Consider the following 19358-nt stretch of genomic DNA (forward strand, 5'->3'; position numbering starts at 1 on the left):
CACACAAGCACACACACACACACACACACACACACACACATATATATATATATATATATATATATATATATATATATATGCTGGTAAAAGACCATAATTACTTAATTTCATAAATTACTTTATATATATATATATATACCTAGTATGCCAAATTTATCACCGATAGGTAGATGAAGTTTTACGTACGCTTGATATATATTCAGCTATTACAAATCATCAGCATAGTTTGAACGTACATTTTGACTAGGAAACCAATTGTTAATATTCGCTACTACTATAGGTTGAGTTTGAATGTTGTAATAACTTATTTCATAATTTTTGTTATTTAGTTTCGTTTCGTTTCGTTTACGAGAAACAAATTTTTGTTATTTGGGATTAATTAATTTTATAAAATGATTTTAGGAATAATTAAAACGTTAGAAAGTTGAGTGATAGAAAAATAGATGAAGATTGTAGAAAAATTTGAAGCGACACTTTATAATTTGAAGACCTTTGTAGCAACTCTAAAATGAAATCCACTGATCTTTAAATGTACTCTAAATAAAATCATTTCCATCCATGACCTATTATACTTAGGTTAAACTTTTTTATTCTCATTTTACCCTAATACGGAATATGGAATCTAACACGTATCCCAAAATTTGGATTCTATTCTGGTGATGTTTGTTTGCGTTACTGGCTTGTGTTAAAAAATTCATTCTCTAAAGGAGCCAGCTGACAACATGAGAGATAATTGTGTGTGTGTGTGTTTGTTTGTATGCGTGTGAGTGTGTGTTTTTATATATGTAACCGTGAATCTTATTGAATGTAGCATGCTATGTATTGGCTTTGTATACCAAATTATTTATACTCTGGAACTTGTTTTAAAGAAAAAATTAATTAATTCAGTTGTAGGATGGCTCAATTTTGATTATATTTCAAGTTTGCACCAAATGCTTTTATTTGTCATTATAAAATTACTTGCTTGTTTCTTGTTGTCGGTAGTTCAGCTACATACAAATCAATAAATAATTCAGACAAAGACAATCTGGTAAATATTTCCGATTGTGATGAGAAAGTAAATGAACGACTCCATATTACTTTTTATCTAAACCAATTTTGAGATTCAACATCTAATTGAACTTTTTTTATCAAAAAAATCTTTAAATTGCCTAGCAAACAAAATTTAATTTTCACACTAATTTGAATACGTGTGTTTGTATTTATCATAACCTAATTAATATATGTATTTATATGTGCGTGTATGTGGTTTTTAATTGATTCTTTTATGTTTTTGAAATGTTTTGATATATATGAGTTATATTGTGAAACGCTAAAATTACAGCTTATACCCCTACCAGAAACCAGGTCACCATCTTATGTTTAGGATCAGTTCACCAATGAAAATTGGCAGTAGGAAGAAGAGAAAGCTGGTTGGAAGTGGCGTACTGCTGGTCCTCCTCGTCCAGTGCATGGCGCTCCCTGCCGCACTGCACGCCGAAGCAGCTTCCTTTAATTTCCGTTCATTCTTATCAAATTGTTCTGCGGAATTTAGAAGATTTTTCATTTTTAAATTTTAAAATTCCCTAATCATATTATTAAATTAGAATTTATAGCTCTTAACATGCATTTCAAAATTGAGAATAAAAAACCACGATGACAATTATTCATTGGAATTCACAAAAAGTTTACAAGCATTATTATCAGTAGGTACATTGTAGTATGTAAAAAAATTTAATTTGTGGTAAAAAAAATTAATGTGAAAATCAAAATGGAGAGGCGACATTTAGTGAATGGGTGAACCAACGAACCGATGACGGCATTCAACTGTGGAATGTATTCATCCCAGAAGGCACACTCCTTAATGCGTGGTCCCCTCCCGACGGCTTTTGTGCTGTCAGGATCGTCCAGGAACTTGGAATTGAGTTCGAGGTACTCCTTCATATTCGGCGTGTACAGGGGCCAGTCCTGCGTGGTCCTCACTCCTGGAATTTGGTTCGGATCTCTAGAGAAGTATAATAAAATAAAACGAATTGCCAAATATTTTGCAATTTATAATTGCAAATTTATACATTTTAAACTAGCAAAGTTAAATCGTTGATACTTGACGTAAGTTGGTGTATGATCTCAAATTTGCCCTGCCAGTTGGCTATGTAACTATCTAATAGTTTTAACCAATATTTTTATTATCTTTTATCCTTTTCTTTAATATTTGGTGTTGTTTTTCATTTAGTTTTTGATTTATTTCATCCAGTTTGTTATTTAAATACGCAAAACAAACACTTTGCCGGCACAAGTGGCACGAAACCACCGCAAAAAGTTTTAAACACCTCACGCTCCGCTGAATTGATGGAATGAAGGAGTGAAAATGAATTCATCTCATGAAATTTGAACCTGCCTCTCCAACCAACACTCCTCCTTCCAATATGCTAATTGTATTGTTTTCCTGGGAGCTCTCTATATCGCGTTTTATTTCTTTTCTTTTGCAGACATTGCACATACATATTAGCACGTACATATTAACACGTAAATATTAGCACGTACATATTAGCACATTCATATTTGCACATACATGTTAACTCGTACGTACATATTAGCCCAAACATAAGTATGTTCATGTTTTTTCCAAGCATACAAATAATTATTTTGTCAAATTTATATTTGATGTTTCGTTCATATTCGATGGTCTCATATTTTTAGAAATGTTTCTAATGTTTGATGATCAACAAATAATTTCTATATTCCACCATGCTGCTCCACCGAATGAAATATAAAAATCGTTTTCCAAAAAATTACTCCAATTGAATTAAATAAAACTTCATTGTATAAGGACGTTTAAAAAACTGAAAAAAAATTTTTATTTTAAACAATTCCAGTAAAATTACCAGTTTTTTTTATTTAAAACGAATCAATCTAACATATGAAGCAGAAGTTGGATATAAAATTTTTCCATGCAAGTTCTGTGCAAAAAATATCAATCATTTGCCTTGAATCAAAAATCTCAAATTATTATTAAAAAAACCATAGACAATATTTATATTACATCATAATTCAGTACATTACCCACCCAGTATTAGCACTAACCTTACCGTGTCGTCAACATCATGACACTAACATCATCATGACATCAACTTGTCATTTTTGCGACATCAAAGTCATCACACCCCATAACATTTGACTGTTTGTTAGTTACCAGGCAATATTGTTTTGAAGCTTTATTAGGTTTGGACAATGTTTTCGTTCGAAAATAACGTAATCAGATCAGACTGAGCAAAGCAAATGTTTCGCAGAGAACTCGCGTAGAAACATTCTACATTCGTAGGTACGCATCGAACGAACTCTCTCCTTCATATATTTCATGCTTTTTGGAAATGCTTGTGGGTGTCATCAATCTGAGCAAAGATTTTATTATAAAAAATAATCTGTAGTTTCTGTATCAAGTGATTTATAGTTCATTTTTGAAATGCAAAGTGATTAACAAATGTATTTTATGTCGTGTAAAAATGATTACCATGTATGAAACAAACTTCCATCACGAGCATACATACATGCATACTTACGTACGGGCGTGTATGTATGCATGGAATGAAATGACGTTTATTGAATTTACGTAACGATGCATTGATGCCAACACTGACGCATTCGTATTTGCAGGTACGAACGGCTAATAAAACAGTTCGTTTGTTTGTTCGTTCATTCTTTTGTGTGTTCGTTTGTTCGTTCGTCTGTTTGTTCGTTTGTTCGTTCGTCTGTTTGTTCGCTTGTGGGTTCGCTTGTTTTTTCGTTAAACGTATGTGTTTTACTGTGAGTATGTTTTTGTTTATTTGCTTTCAAGCTTTCGTCAACACAAAATCATCTATTTTTTTAAAACGTTCATGATCAAATTGTTTTAAAACTGTTGATCTGCTTGATAGATTATTTAAAACTTTTTTAACTTCTGTTTTAGCTTTATTATGTTTATTCTTTGCTGCTACTAATAAATATACATTATATGAATGTATTTATGCTGGTGTGTGTATTTGACGTAATTAAGTGTAAAAAAAACATTCCACGCATGCTATTGTCAGGAATTATTACGTATACAGCCATAAATATGCATATGTGTACGTGTCTTAATACATGTAGACACACATACAAACATAAATAAAGACATACGAACATACAGTTAGACAGACATCCGTACAGACGCATGTAGTACAGAAATATGCAGCGTACATTTCGACGTGTTTATTGCATCTCAGAAGATCATATACATTTCACGCATCATGGAAACTCCTTGCAATCTTCTACATTTTCCACTCTCCCTCTCTCTCTCTCTCTCTCTCTCTCTCTCTCTCTCTCTCTCTCTCTCTCTCTCTCTCTCTCTCTCTCTCTCTTGCTCACTCGTTCGCTCTCTTTCAATCTCTCACTCTCACTTCACTCACTTGAAATTTTTTGAATTCTTCATCAAATAAATTTTCCCTCCACCGCGAAACAAATAAATGTTGGAAACCTGGCAAGTGAAATCATTGATTGATGAAAAAAGTGGTGTGCTTTGGAGCTGTCCTTCTTGTGTTGTGTGAAGTCGGTGTTGATGATAACCGTTGTGTGGCGTGTGGTAACACTGATAACTGCTGTGGATCGTGTGTGATGTGTGGTAACACTCTTGGCTGCTGTGGATCGGGTGCGGTGTGTGGTAACACTGATAGCTGCTGTGGATCGTGTATTCGATACTGGTAAAAATAACGGCGGCAAAGTAGATAGACGATGATGGTGATTAAAATGATGATGACGAAGATGGTGGGGATTAAAATGATGATGATGATGATGATGATGATGATGAATGATGACGACGACGCCGCCGAAAGTGACGTCACCAATAGAAAGTGTAGTAAGTGAAGCTCTTATTGAATTAGTTCAATCGACAGTCGTTCAAATTGGAAGGACTCGGTCGCACAAGCATTTAATCATTTCAGTTACTGTTCAGTTACTGTGTGTGTGTGTGGGTGGGTGTGTGTGTGTGTGTGTGTGGGTGGGTGTGTGTGTGTGTCTGTGTGTGTGTGTGTGGGGCTGTTGTGTGCAATTTTGCCAGTTGCCGGTCGTTATAATGAAGATGGGCGAGAAAGACGGCGTAATGGTAATAATGGAAATAGTGAATGTGGGGTGGATGATGTTGGTGACATTGATGGCGATAATAAAAAGTCAGATGATGATGATAAAAATGAGAGAAATGATGATGACGATGATGATGGTGAAGACGATGACGTGGTAATGAAATTGAGTAAATTAAGGGTCATAGCGAAAAAGGAAATAATCAAATTATGATTAAAACAACAAATGATAAGAGGCTGATGATGATAAGTCAAAAAGCTGTTAAATTGAGAACAAGAAAGAAAAAAGAAGCCGTAAGTGACGATGACGATGATGGTAGCTTTTAAACTCCTCTTCATGATGAAAATGATGTTGGAACATTAAAAATTGATCAAAGCAAAATAAAAATTAACACAAAAAAGAATTATGACGATGAAATGGACTTCAAACATAGAAACAAAAGTATCAAGATTTTTAATCTCATCAATGTAGAAAAAAGGATAGGGAAAAAATTTAAGGTAATCTTACAGTTATAACATATAACAGCTACAAGTTGATCAAGCCAGCTCTCCTTCCAAACATTGGAAGATATAGGAGAATAGAGCTCAGTGTCATAATCTTCAGAAGTTTCAAAACTAGCCATAACAACAACTTTTACAAAAATAATATTGAATAATGTTTTTTCCAGCAGTTTTTGTAGAAAGAATGGCTGTAAAGTATAAATTTATTTCACTTGGTTTTGGATTGCGAAAAATATGGAGTGAAACGAAAGCTCTAGCAGAAGATTTTGAGTTGAATTATAAAGAAAGAACCGTACGAGATAATCTTGCTGTAATAAAACAACCGTTCGATTTGTTTTTAAATCTGCCAGTAATGATATCGAGACCCACGTGTAAGTACACATTGCATGGATACACGCAAATGAAGACACACACACCATACACACAACACACGCACACACACATACAGACGCGCGCGCACACACACACACACACACACACACACACACACGAAGCAAAGAATAATGCAAGCGATGATGCAAATAATAATGCGGGAGAAGAGGACGTCAGAAGAGTCACAAACATCGAACAACCATGCCAACCACTGTTAGGACATAAATATTAATTAGCCCAACATTAAATTTTCCTCTTGCATTGTCTGCCTACTCATTCAAACTTCTGCAGTCTCCTTTATTCCTAATTATAATTTAATGCGTGTCCTGATAACAGTTTAAAATTTCGAAAAATATTTTCATAGAAGTATTTTATTTTATATTATTTAAATTTTAAAAAGAATGATTCAGAAAATTATGATCAGTGACAATGTTGGTTAGGCTGCATTGTTAGTTTTTTTGAAATTTTTCACTTAAAACACTCAAAATATTGTCAATCAGGCTTTCAAAAATCGTACATGATATGTAGCGATATAATGTAACGTAAGCCATTCATATCAGAAAAGTTAAGAGAACAGTGGTACAGAGTATAGTTATCTGCCTCTGTCTACCTCACGCTCCTATTTTTGTTAAATCTCATCAATGAAACTGTAAAATTTTTGATGTAACTAAATCCAACGACGTCTGGCAAGAACAAAAAAAAATTAAAACCAAATAAAATGAGCAGAAAATTCTTGAAGGATATCAACGTAGGAGTCATTAAGAACCTGCCATTTTGTTTAAAAATTCGGAGCAATTTGTGAAGCGTTAGAATAAAATGTAGAGAAACTTCAATTATGAAAAAAAGTTTCTTGAAAATTAGAAAAAATTAAAATTTTCCTATTACAGAAAAAATTAAAATTAAACCCATAAGATCTTTATAGATAGATTTCGGGGACGGATTTCAGCAAAAGCGCCGGCTTGGGGCGGCGACTTTCCAACAGCGATGAAGAAAAATTTTTTGCATAACTCTTCTGATGAACATTTGTTCTCTCACCACAAATCAGTTCAAAAAGCGGTCCTTTTTTTATTTGAAACGCGCTGAGAGTTACCAGAAGTAAATGTTACCACAATGCTTGAGAAATTTTAATTTTCTTGCAATACTCTGAATTGAAAAAACCCCCCTTTTTTCCCCAATGAATCACTAAAATAAATAGAATTAGAAAAAAATACAAGAAAATAAATAAAATATTTACATGTATGCATGTATTACGTATATTGTATATAAACATCGTTAGCGCGATCCATTGAAAACGATCCTTTGGTTAACTATATCTTGTATACAACAAAACATGTTATGTCAAGCATGTTATGTTCAAAATTGTTATGTTCAAATATTAAACATAAAAATAATAAGTTAACAAACCCGTTTTTTGCAAAGCCGGTCCAGAGTGCCATAATTTTAGCACTAAGTCTTTTTTCACTTGAAGAGTATTTTGAATGAGGCTTGAAGGCCTCTCCGAAGACAAACATGATTTCATCGCCATGCAGGACCCCCATCCAAGCAGGCCAGGGATTCGTGCTGTAACGCTGAGTAAAATGGTACATGTAGACATTCGCACCACTTGAAGCATAGAACTTGGCAAACTGGTTGATCGGGCAAATGAAATGGTAGTCTGCGATAGCGGCATCTAGCGCCTCCAAATTTAAAGAAGCATTTCCTTCATCAAGCCAGTTTGAGTATTGAAATTGGATGGATTTCAACAACAATGGATGAATTAATTGGCCGTGTGGTGGGTGGAAATGGAATATTTTTTTTATGCTTTCTAAATAGTCCATTCTTGACATTTTTATTGGTGTTTGATTTAGCAGAGCCATCAATTCATACATAAGAAAAAATGTTCCTTCATTTTTGGTGGTCCCAAGTAGAAGTGGACAACGCTTGAACTTCCCTTTTTTGAGCAATTCTTCAGGGTGTTCAGGAAGAAATGACCCGTCAATAACTGGAAGAAATGGTATTCTCAAAAAACCTGTTATTATGAATTGTTTATATGCTAAAACCTGTTCTGGAACGTTCCGCAAACAGTCCGACAAACTTTCAGGATCAGTAGAGCTGCAGTTCATTGTTTTAACTGCAAAGTCGAGAGCCCGACGTTTACCTTCCTTTGATGAAATAACAGCACAGGGTATGTTGGCGGTACCACTTTGAAGGATGGCTCGTTGAAATTTATTCTGACTCAAGGGAGAAAGAAGATGCATACTCACACTAATTGCTCCTGCGCTTTCACCAAACAGAGTGATGTTTTCAGGGTCTCCTCCAAAATATTTAATATTACGTTGGATCCATTCAAGAGCCATCAGTTGATCAAACAAGCCAACATTTCCTGGAGCAGAAGAATGGTTGAACGCTAGAAAACCAAAGACTCCGACTCGATAAGCAATAGACACTACAATTACGGAATTACTTGCTGCCAGTATCTTACCATCGTAAATCCCTAAAGTCGTAGCTCCACTAATAAATCCGCCTCCATGTATCCAGACCATGACTGCTAATTTGTGCAATTTTGATGTTGTTTCTGGAACCCATATATTTAAATATAAACAATCTTCACTTAACGTTGTCGTTGGATTCCACATATTACTACCAGGAAATTCAGGACCAAAAACGTTGTCTGGCAATTGAAAACAAGAATTTGGTAATTTTGTAGCATCGTATACACCTTCCCACCTGTCAACCGGTTGCGGATGTCGAAAGCGTAATTCCTTCACTGGAGGTTTGGCAAAAGGAATGCCAAGGTAGGCGTCTATTGAAGTGTCAGTGTAAGGTTCATGAACGTGGACCCCTCTCACCCTACCACTTTCGGTGTTGACAATTAGATCGTTCTGGGCGTCGACTGTAAAAATTTGGTAGCAGCAGACGACTGCTAAAAAAGTTTGGGCTGGTAACATATTATCCGCAGCTGGTAACAACAGTTTCACGATGTTAATGAAGTAAATATTTTAATTAGCAAAACTTTAAACTGAAAGTGTTTTCACTTCCTAAATTTTTAACAACGAAGTTTTTAAAAAACTTCGTTTTCACTTTTAGAAAAATGACAAAATAAAATGATCGAGTTATTTGGAGAAAAATTTAAACAACGAATGCAGCATAAAAATGTTTTCAATTGAGCTGCAGGCATGATGATCTTTTGATATCATTCTCGTATTATATATAACAGTGTGTTGATGCTATCATTATGGCATGTATAGTTGTGTAAGCATAAGGAGCAAGTTCATCCAAATATTAGATCGAGGTTAAATTGTTTTGCAGCATAAATATATTGGATGTTGTCGCAAGCATAACTTATTCATACCAATCAGTAAGACATTTACAAGGAATACAACAAATTTATTTAGAACAGTTAGAAAAAATATTACTAAAAAAAGGGCATTCAACTATTAAGTTCTCACTTTTACATCAACTTCACATGTTTGTTTGTTTTTTTAGTTCAAGTCTTATCTAATCGATTTATAGTTCAAGTTATATAACAAATTTTTAATATTTATTTTTTACTGAGTCTAACGTAGTAACAAATTCATCCAGCTAACGGTACAAAAAATTTTTTTTCTTGCAGTGCAAGCATAAAAAAATTCTAAAAATTTCCATTAACCAGTAGAGATCTAGTAGTTTAAAATTTATCCTTGACAGGATGGCAACACTCACACTAGCATGGTTGGTTCATGGGTTCAAAGTTCAACCCAAGACAAGATGATGACAATATTGAAAGCAAACTCTACCTAACTGGGAAAATAGTACATTTTATGATAGGTACCTCACATGAAAATCGATCTGCCCAATATTTGTCAGCTGTAGGTGTTTCCTGAATAATTTTTTCATCCATTTAATTATAATCTTCTATCTTGAAAATCTGATCAAAATTTTATTTCGCAAAAATTTTGCAGCAGATTCGGTGTTGTGTTATAATATTTGGGTTTATGATTACTCTCAATCACTAGGAATTATTTTGTGGTTTGCTTGCTATAATATGTAAATCAATAAATAAATCATTTATAAATTGGCAGTTCATGCAACTTTAAGATTTAAAAAACAAATGCGAATGTTCTTTTGATATCGCTAGTAACCAGACTACTCCTATCTGTGCAAACACACTGATGTGCGAGAACATGTTGACGTTCGAACGTGCCTGTGCCCCACTCAAACGACTACAAACTCACACATCCACTCGGACTCCAATCCTACGTTCATTACTTATTCAGTACACAGGACAGACTTCTGTGCTGGCAAATAAAAGAAAAACAAACAATCGGGAATCGTGAACTGTCGTCGGGAGAAAAAAGGAATCATAACAAACTTTGACAATGAAAATGGATTAATCGTTTGAGTCATTTGATGGGAAACAAATTTTGAACACAAATTATAAGTTTTCCATTTTTCGTTTTTATTTACTTTATGTTCATCAACAAACAATAAATACCCGTATTCTTTCGTTTATGAACCTATTGACCAATTTACCACTTAATTAAAATTGTCATGCCAAAAAAATTCTAAAAAATGAAACGCCAAAACGTCTTCTGTGTTAAAGATAACATCAACAATAAGTTAAAATTCTAACAAATTTAATTAACGCCCCAAATGAAGACACACGGTTATATATTTTTGAAGCATGTTAGCATTGGCTTTCATGCTATAAATTGTTTGACTTTGGTTTTATTTCAAAAGCGCTTGAACACACTGTGGCATGAAAATCATGGGAGTGCTTTGATTGGCTTCTTGCTTCGAAGTCCTTTGAGAAGTCGGCTTGAATAATTATCGCCCTGAGAAATTGTGCGAGTGCCTGCTCTATCAATTACGTACACGATCTACATTCTAACTAAAAAAATGCAGTGCTAATTAAATTACGAAATGTAAAAATTCGTGCTACGACTCATGATATTTATTTTTTTGTTTGTTTATTTATTTATTTGTTTGTTTAATAATTTACTTTTTTGTTTATTCATTTGCTTGCATGGTTTTGCATTTACTAGTGATACTTCTATAAAGTACGTACCTTTCTTCGTTTCAGTTTTTTATCGCTTCGTAGACGTTGCTCTTTGAATTTTTTTTAGTTGAATTAAGTGACTAATTAAATAAAAACACTAATACAAATACAAACACCCCCTTATAACATGAAATGATAATATATTTAATTACTCAGCGCACTCTTACTCCCATTCATAACCACTCACAGATTCACTTACTTCTCCAACTTCATTCACCTTTCCATCTTACATTTTATCTGTCAACACGGCTAACGGTGCATTTGCTTCATCAGCGTACACACGCTCGGATGAGCAGAACATATGAGCAACTAATTAAATCTTATATGCATGGTTAAATGCTGGACAATTGAAAACTTCGATTCTTGATCAGAGAAACTACATTTAAGTCTCTGGTTATCTATTGCCAGATCTTTCAAAAGACAGATTACTGAACACTTTTTGGTGAAAAGATTATTTTGTTATTGAATGAGTGACATCAAAAATATTATCCAATGTCTATTTGCAGTCATTCAAAATCAAATCGATCATCAATGTTTATAAAAAATTTAAAAAATTATCATCTGCCGGTTTGTATGATCTGCTAATTTGTTTTTGCACACTTAAACATAACATTTTTGTCAAATAAAAAATGAATACGGAAGATTATTAAATTTAAGGAAATTTGTGTGAAATAAATTTTTCACTGAAATGTATTTTTTACATAATTTTTTATTTGTTTTAATTTCTGACAATAATGGTTTGGTAACATGCCATCTAGGTATGTGCTCAACTGTTTTTTAAAAATTCAATTCGAAATTTTTTTTCGAACCTTACAAAATTTGAAATAAAACAAAATTTTGGCAAAACAAACGTGACTAACCCTGTTTTGGCAAAGTTAACCCAATATTCCGTCATGATTCGACTAAGCTTTTTATCGTCTTCGCTGTAATTTGCGAGCGATTTCAACGCTTCTCCAAAGACAAACATGATTTCATCGCCATGCAAGACTCCCATCCAAGCAGGCCAGGGATTCGTGCTGTACCGCTGTGTGAAGTAGTACATGTAGACGTTCTCTCCAAGTGAAGCATAAAGTTGAGCGAACTGGTTGACTGGACAGATGAAGTGATATTCGGAAACTGCGGCATCTAATGCTTGAGTGTTCAGAACGTAGTTGTCTTCATCAAGCCAGTTTGCATATTGGAATTGGATTGATTCCATGACAAATGGATAGGTTACTCTATTAGGATGCGGGTGGGTAAAAAATAATCTGTTCATGCTCTCCAAATAATCTGTCTTAGTCATTTTGATTGAGGTTAGATTCAGCCAATCGGTTAATTCATAAATGAGAAAAAAAGTTGCTTCGTTTTTGTTGCTACCAAGTAGAATTGGGCAATGTTTGAAATTTCCCTTTTTGAGTATTTCCTTGGGATGTTCAGGAAGGAAAGATCCATCGATGACCGGGATGAATGGGAATTGCATGATACCTCGAGTTATGTACTGATGCTCCGCCAGAATATAATCTGGAACTTCACGTAAGCAATCGACTAAAACTTCTATATCAGTGTAGTTACAGCTCATAGTTGCAATAGCAAAATCAATGCCTCGACGTTTAGCTTGTTCCATAGTTGTGAACGCCCAGGGCATGTTGGCAACTCCGCTTTGCAGGATGGCTCGTTGAAATTTACTGTGACTCAATGGAGAAAGAAGATGCATGCTTATGCTTACTGCACCAGCGCTTTCACCAAACAGAGTGATGTTTTCAGGGTCTCCTCCGAAATATTTGATATTACGTTGGATCCATTCAAGAGCCATCAACTGATCAAACAAACCAGCATTTCCTGGAGCAGAAGGGTGATTTAGAGTCAAAAAACCAAAAGCACCAACACGATATGCCACGGAAACTACAATTATAGAACTGTTTGCTGCCAGTATCTTTCCATCGTATACATTCAAAGTTGTGGTTCCACTGTAAAATCCACCTCCGTATATCCAGACCATGACTGCCGATTTGCGCAATTTTGGTGTTGTTTTTGGAACCCATATGTTTAAATATAAACAATCTTCACTCAGTTTTGTTGTTGGATTCCAAGCACTGGAGCCTGGAAAATCTGCCCCGAAGACTGTGTCCGGCATTTGGAAACAAGAATTTGGTAACCTGGTGGCATTGTAAACTCCTTCCCACTTGCCGTACGGTTGTGGATGTCGAAAGCGTAACTTTTTCACTGGAGGTTTGGCGAATGGAATGCCAAGGTAGGCATCTATTGGACTGATAACGCTTGGTATGTGGAATCTGTGCCCTCGCACCAAACCACTTTCCGTGTTGACGATGAGATCGCCGTGTGAACGAATTTTATGTAGTTGGTGACATCCAATGGCTGAGAAAACTATTAAAACTATTACCAATTCAATTTTGAAATATCCAATTTGAAGTGCAACTTTAAGGTTATTTAAAAACTTCATTTTCCAATTCAACGGCAACAAATTATGAACAATAATTGACTCATTAAAACGTTGAATAACAACGATTTAACGATTTTTTATTCAAGCAATCTGTATTTTTTTTCGCTTTTATTTTTTGCAGTCTGCCATACATTACCATTAGCTGATTTTATTAAATTCTTATAAAACTAAACTCTAAAAATATTAAATATACTGTAGGTATGATAAAAGTAGAAAAAATAAAATAACATCTTTTAACTTTACGACGGCAACAATTTGTAGCGAAAAATTTATTATCAATAACGAGCAAAATTTTGAATTTTTCAATCCGCGTTCATCAGAGCAAGAGGTTTAGGCTCTTATTCAGGCAACAAACAGTGGAGCGCTGCTGACGAACGAGCGTCTACTTCTTATATTGCCCTCACTCGACATGCATCTCTGCTTACATGGGTCTGTTTGCGCGTTTTGTTTTAATGTTCCTTCACCTTTCGCAGACGTTTGTGATGAGTTGTCATATAATTAATTTTTATATACAAACGATTTTCAAATTTTCATTTTAAAATTTTTTTTTGACATACAATGATTAATTAATCTTTGTTATATTTGCATGCAATTATTATTTTTAATTCAATTTACCAGCCAACACAACTTTCTAATATTTTCAATTGTTACTAAATTGTTTTTTCCATAAGAGACTGTATTAAAACCACTGTTGCAAAATTTCTACAAACCATTGGCAAACGTTTACGGTGCCAACTCGATTGTTAAAAATGAACCGGAGTGAAGTTTATGATCTCTTCAGCGGTTATTACATCGTAATGCTTTACCAATAACTTATAATCCTGAATATTTACAATAAGATAGTAATTATGCCTATTCAAAATGTGCTAAATACTAAATTAAAAACTATCAGACAGTCAAGGCAGTCCATGGTGTAAAAAGAAGCAGACGAGAAATTGTGGAATGGTGGATAAATTGGATAAGAGTTCAACGTTGGTTAGCCTGCATACGTAAGAAAGTAGATGTACGTATAATGTGCCGTTGTGGCGAATAGTCGGATGAACTGAAACGTAAAAGAACGAGAATTGAATCAAACAAGCCGACAATGCCAACCGACAGTCGGTACATTAGGTGCATCGTTTGTCACATTTATTCTTTATCGACACGATATATCTTTCTCGATAGTTCTCTTTTTATCCGCCAGCGTGCTTGTATGTCCAAGTGACACAATTGGATGAATAAAATTGAAACTAAAGTAAGTTAGACATATGTGGGAACTAAATTTTGATACACGTTACATGTAAAACCTATTTATAAGGGAGAAAAACCTATTGGAATTTTCTTGCGAGTGTGGTGAGTTAACATGCGGAGTAATATATTTTGCACTGTGTTTCTTCAATCAGCGCTCGTTCGCCTTTCTGCGATATGTTCTTTCTCTCTCTCTCTCTCTCTCTCTCTCTCCCTCTCTCCCTCTCTCTTTTTCTTTTCTCCTATTTTTCTATTTCTGATAACATATTCGGTATACACAACATAAGGCTTCTAATTTATTTTCAGTGATATAAAAACCTTCCTTCCAAAACTTTTTTAATTAAAATTTTTACTTCTATGTTATCTAAAAATAATTCAGCTTAGATATTTTACAGGAATCAATAACCTTACTAGTTCAGAAAACCCAATTCTATACTTTTGAACCAGATTTAAAAGTCAAACTGCATTTTCTTCTTTCTCGTGCCTTATCCTCTCAAGACATTGGCGACCATCGACCTCCACAAAACCCGACCTTTAACTCTTTGTAGTAGATGAAATGTGATAATATTCAGCAAGTGATATAAGGACTTCACGAATGTTATTCTTGTTGCATACTGCATATGTACTTCAAAATGTTTCTAACAGAGCAAAATTCGACAAATAGCGTTGGATAATTTGTGATTGGTTTGATTTTGATGCTCTTATGCATTTATAATTTTAGATGTCATTCATTCGCGTGTTGCCAAAACATCGGTGAAGAAAATAGTTTTGTATTATTGTTTCATTCGTGTTTCAAATTTTCAATCCGTTTCTAGTTGAAAACTCTCTAATGATATTTCAACCAATAACTTTTCACAGTTTTAAATATTATAATTTTGCTGAATAGTCTGAAATTTAACTAATTGATTGAGTAGTGAAGACGGTGTAATTGTTAGGACGGCTGGTCCTTCTGTTGCACTGGTTGGATTTGAATGCAAAGAGATCCTCGCGTGTCACCTATAATGTGTGCGTGATGCGTAGTTTAAAAAATAAATTGAGAAAAAAATTTGTATTCAATCAATTTGATGTTTTAGCATTTTGAAAAATTTACTGAATGAAATATGTACAGATAAAACGAAAAACACCATCGCATTTAATTTCAATTTAATTCAGTCCACTTTGGAATGGTGGTGACGGTGATGGTGACATTTTTTGAGGGAAAAACTGGAAAGAAATTAGTTAGCTAATGGCTCCCAGAAGATCTTCATACGTTGAAACCTCATGAATCAAATTTTTTAACATTTCCTGACTTATCTGAATGCTAAATGATGCAAAAAAAGTAAATCACTCTTTGTTGGAGAATGAAAAATTAAAACAAATTCTTAGAAATTAAGTAAATTTTGATTATGACGCTTCACTAGGTAATATATATTTTTTAAAATCTTTTCTCACATTTAAAATAATAAAATTTTTCATTGTCATTAAAAGCTTGAAAAAAATTTTAAACTTGAGTAAATAAAAATAAAATGAAGAAAAAAACACAGGTAAAAGAAAGATATTTGATTGCACGCTCCATTATATTTTTTTCCTTCCTACATATGCCTGTGTGTACAACATTCAGACATGAGGAGAGGACATGCGTCACCACACACACACACACACACACACACACACACACACACACACACACACACACACACACACACACACACACAACACACACGCACACACAACACACACATTCACACACGAATGTACAAACTACCTAGAGGTACGATGAAATACGTTGTGATGACTATATTACTCAATGGTACTTCTACATGCTCCTTTCAAATGAAATTATTAAAATGTTAATGCTTAGAAAACCTCATGTCAAAATTTTTATGAATCTTAATGTAGAAGCAACCGCTGAAATTTGAAACACAAATTTCAAACGAAAATCAAAACTTATTTCACGATCGAAACATAAAATTTGTAATTTGTAAGAAATTTTTTCGAAATTTTAAAAATTTTTCACAAAAAAATGAAGCAAAAATGATCTCGTTAAATTTTTACGTTTAAGATTTTGAATATTTACATTGAATCTCATTCACAATCCATTTCACAACGTGATACTTTAAAAAACCAAATTTCATAAAGAACACTTGTTCATCGCAGCGGCGGAATCAAATATGAATTCGAAATAAAAAATTAAAACTTAAATTAGGAAAATAATTTACTGAGAATAAAAATTAATTGAAATATAAAATTTTATTCGGTTGTTGTTGGATAATAGAAGCACTCACAAGTTTCATGCAATCAGGAAAAAATTCATAATCTCAATCAATTAGAGTGTGTCAGATGCATGGAGATGTCTGCAGCAGACCTAATTGCCTCAGCAACTTTTCCATAATTATATTTTTGCTGCTTGTAAACTGAAAAAAGTTTTTTTTGAAATAATGAAGAATAAAAGAAAAGTTGTAATTATTATCATCAATTGTTGATACCGAAGTTAAAAAATTTAAATGAATCTATGTCATGAATCTAAAACATATAGATGTTATAGATGCTATGTAGATGTTATAATAAAACTTTAAAGAAATGTGGAAACAACAAAATGTATGGAAGCCAATTTGATATTTTTTCATTTGCTTTTTGCAGGCACTTGACAACCTCGGTACTTTGCACGTACACATATACAAAAGTACTCACACGTTCACACAGGTACACATACATTTACACATATAAACATACATACACGCACGCACATCTATCTGAGAGTACGAAAAAAACTCACATAAATACACATTTTCACGTACATTCACACGTTCACAAACAGACGTACAGGTAGGTACGTAGGTACTGAGCAATGACAATAATAACAGACGGTCTTCAGTCGATCAAATTTTAAATCTCACTAGCTCTCTTCTGATTTCTACTTCACGTGCGCAAATATTTACGCGTAGGTGTGCGCGCGTGTGTCAGCGTTTCTGTTACAATGTGAAACCGACTGGACTTAATAAAAATGTCCCCAGAAACAACTTTTCCATAATTATATTTATCCGATCTAACTTCTCTAAAATGCTCCTCTTTTCTCATAGTGGAATTTTTTCGTTAAAATTTTTAACATTAATATCATTAAGTTTAGTCGTTAATATCATTAAAATTTATTTGTATCCCGAATCTCGACCTCGCCCGATTTGTCCCATCCTAATACTTCCTTTTGAACTCTTATCATTAACTTTCATGAGTACTATTTATTCTTAATCTGCTTTAATGAATTGTTACATAACTTCGATCAACATGTTCATTTAATGTTCGTCCGTTTATATATTCTTAATTGAATTTATTTATTTATACGAGCGTTGTGAATGTTCTATCAATAAATTTGCTCAATTTAATTCTTACTTTCCACGTGTGTGGTTGATGTTGAAGCGGTGGCCTTTACAAGTGTTTTTTCATATTTGGTCTCCGAAATTCATATAATTGCTCTTTTCTTTACTTGTACTAGTTTGCAATCTTTTGGCAGTGAATGAAATTTTGAATTTGTATAAATGTGTGTTTGTGTGTGTGTGTGCCCACCTTGCTTATCTGAGCGACGAACGTCGTGTTTGACCTACGTTTAAAATGCGTTTACGTGGTACCTTTGTCGTTTGGTGACCTTTTTTAAATTACTCATTTCGAATAACATGGAAGTATCTGCGGTATATATTTCATTTATTTTTCGCATCTTATCTGCTAAAAATTTCTAAAATATAAATACTTAAACAACAAATTTAAATACTTAAAATACTTGTCTATCGCGTCAATAAGAAGAAACTTTTTAACAACTTCGCAAAAATGGAAAAAATGTGGTTAATGTCATTGTAAAGTTTTTTGTATCATAAATAATAACAGTTACTAAAGTAAAGACATTTTTACACATATATATAGAAATTAGTTGTAGTAATAAACTAATAGTAGAAATAGTAGTTGTAGTAGTAATAGTAGTAGTAGTAGTAGTAGCAGTAGCAGTAGTAGTAGCAGCAGCAGCGGTAGACGACAAGAAGCGGTAGTATTTGCCAACTGTGCTCACAATGCTGAGACGCTATGTCAACAGAAAAACAAATACGTTGTATGCATGCAGTCGCGTTCTGAGAAATTAAAAAAATAAATTCAAACCCGGGAGAGGAAATAATTGAAAGTATGAATATTGAATCATATAAGTATGTAAATCGGGTGGTACTTCTCTCTCTCTCTCTCTCTCTCTTTCTCTTCATAATTCTGACTAAACCATTCATAATTTAGTGATTGTGAACATTTATAACCCTTCTTTTAATACTCATCAGTACTCATTTTATCATTTCGTAGTTTGATTGTGGTGAACGTTTAGGTAGTAGTAGTAAGTTGCAGAAGTAAACTGTGGCAGCGAGCGCCAGCAGCTGCATATTCATATGCAGTAGCTTTGTGAGCAGCAAATGCAGGGAGGCAATGATGGAAGGAATGTGTTTTCCTCGGGCGGATGAGCAAGACTGAAGCTGGCGGGAATCTCGGGGGTATAATTTGGTTGGTGGAGGCGTGATGTTTCTATGATTACATACGTCGTTTTTCTTTTTCTTCTACCAGTTTCTCGCATTTTGTTTGCTTTATAAAATAACGTTGCGTAGGCGTTGTTCCTGGATAGTAGGGCTGCATGTGTGTGGAGAAAAAAAAATTTTATCTGTTCCTTCGTTCGTTCAACTTTTTTTGTTGTTTTTTATTTATTTATTTATTAGACGAGTAACTCAGTTTTTGC

General features: G+C 33.8%; 1 protein-coding gene across 1 annotated transcript; it reads right to left on the bottom strand.

Moving 5' to 3' along the window:
- Positions 1–1713: 1713 nt before the first annotated feature.
- On the bottom strand, positions 1714–13399 carry HELRODRAFT_76935 (hypothetical protein; the record flags this gene model as incomplete). Its single annotated transcript, XM_009016688.1, has 2 exons — positions 1714–1984; positions 11820–13399. 2 exons carry the CDS (start codon positions 13397–13399, stop codon positions 1714–1716), a joined length of 1851 nt encoding a protein of 616 aa, XP_009014936.1.
- Between the last annotated feature and the right edge of the window lie 5959 nt (positions 13400–19358).

This window comes from Helobdella robusta (assembly GCF_000326865.2).
Source record: "Helobdella robusta unplaced genomic scaffold HELROscaffold_19, whole genome shotgun sequence".
NCBI lineage: Eukaryota > Metazoa > Annelida > Clitellata > Rhynchobdellida > Glossiphoniidae > Helobdella > Helobdella robusta.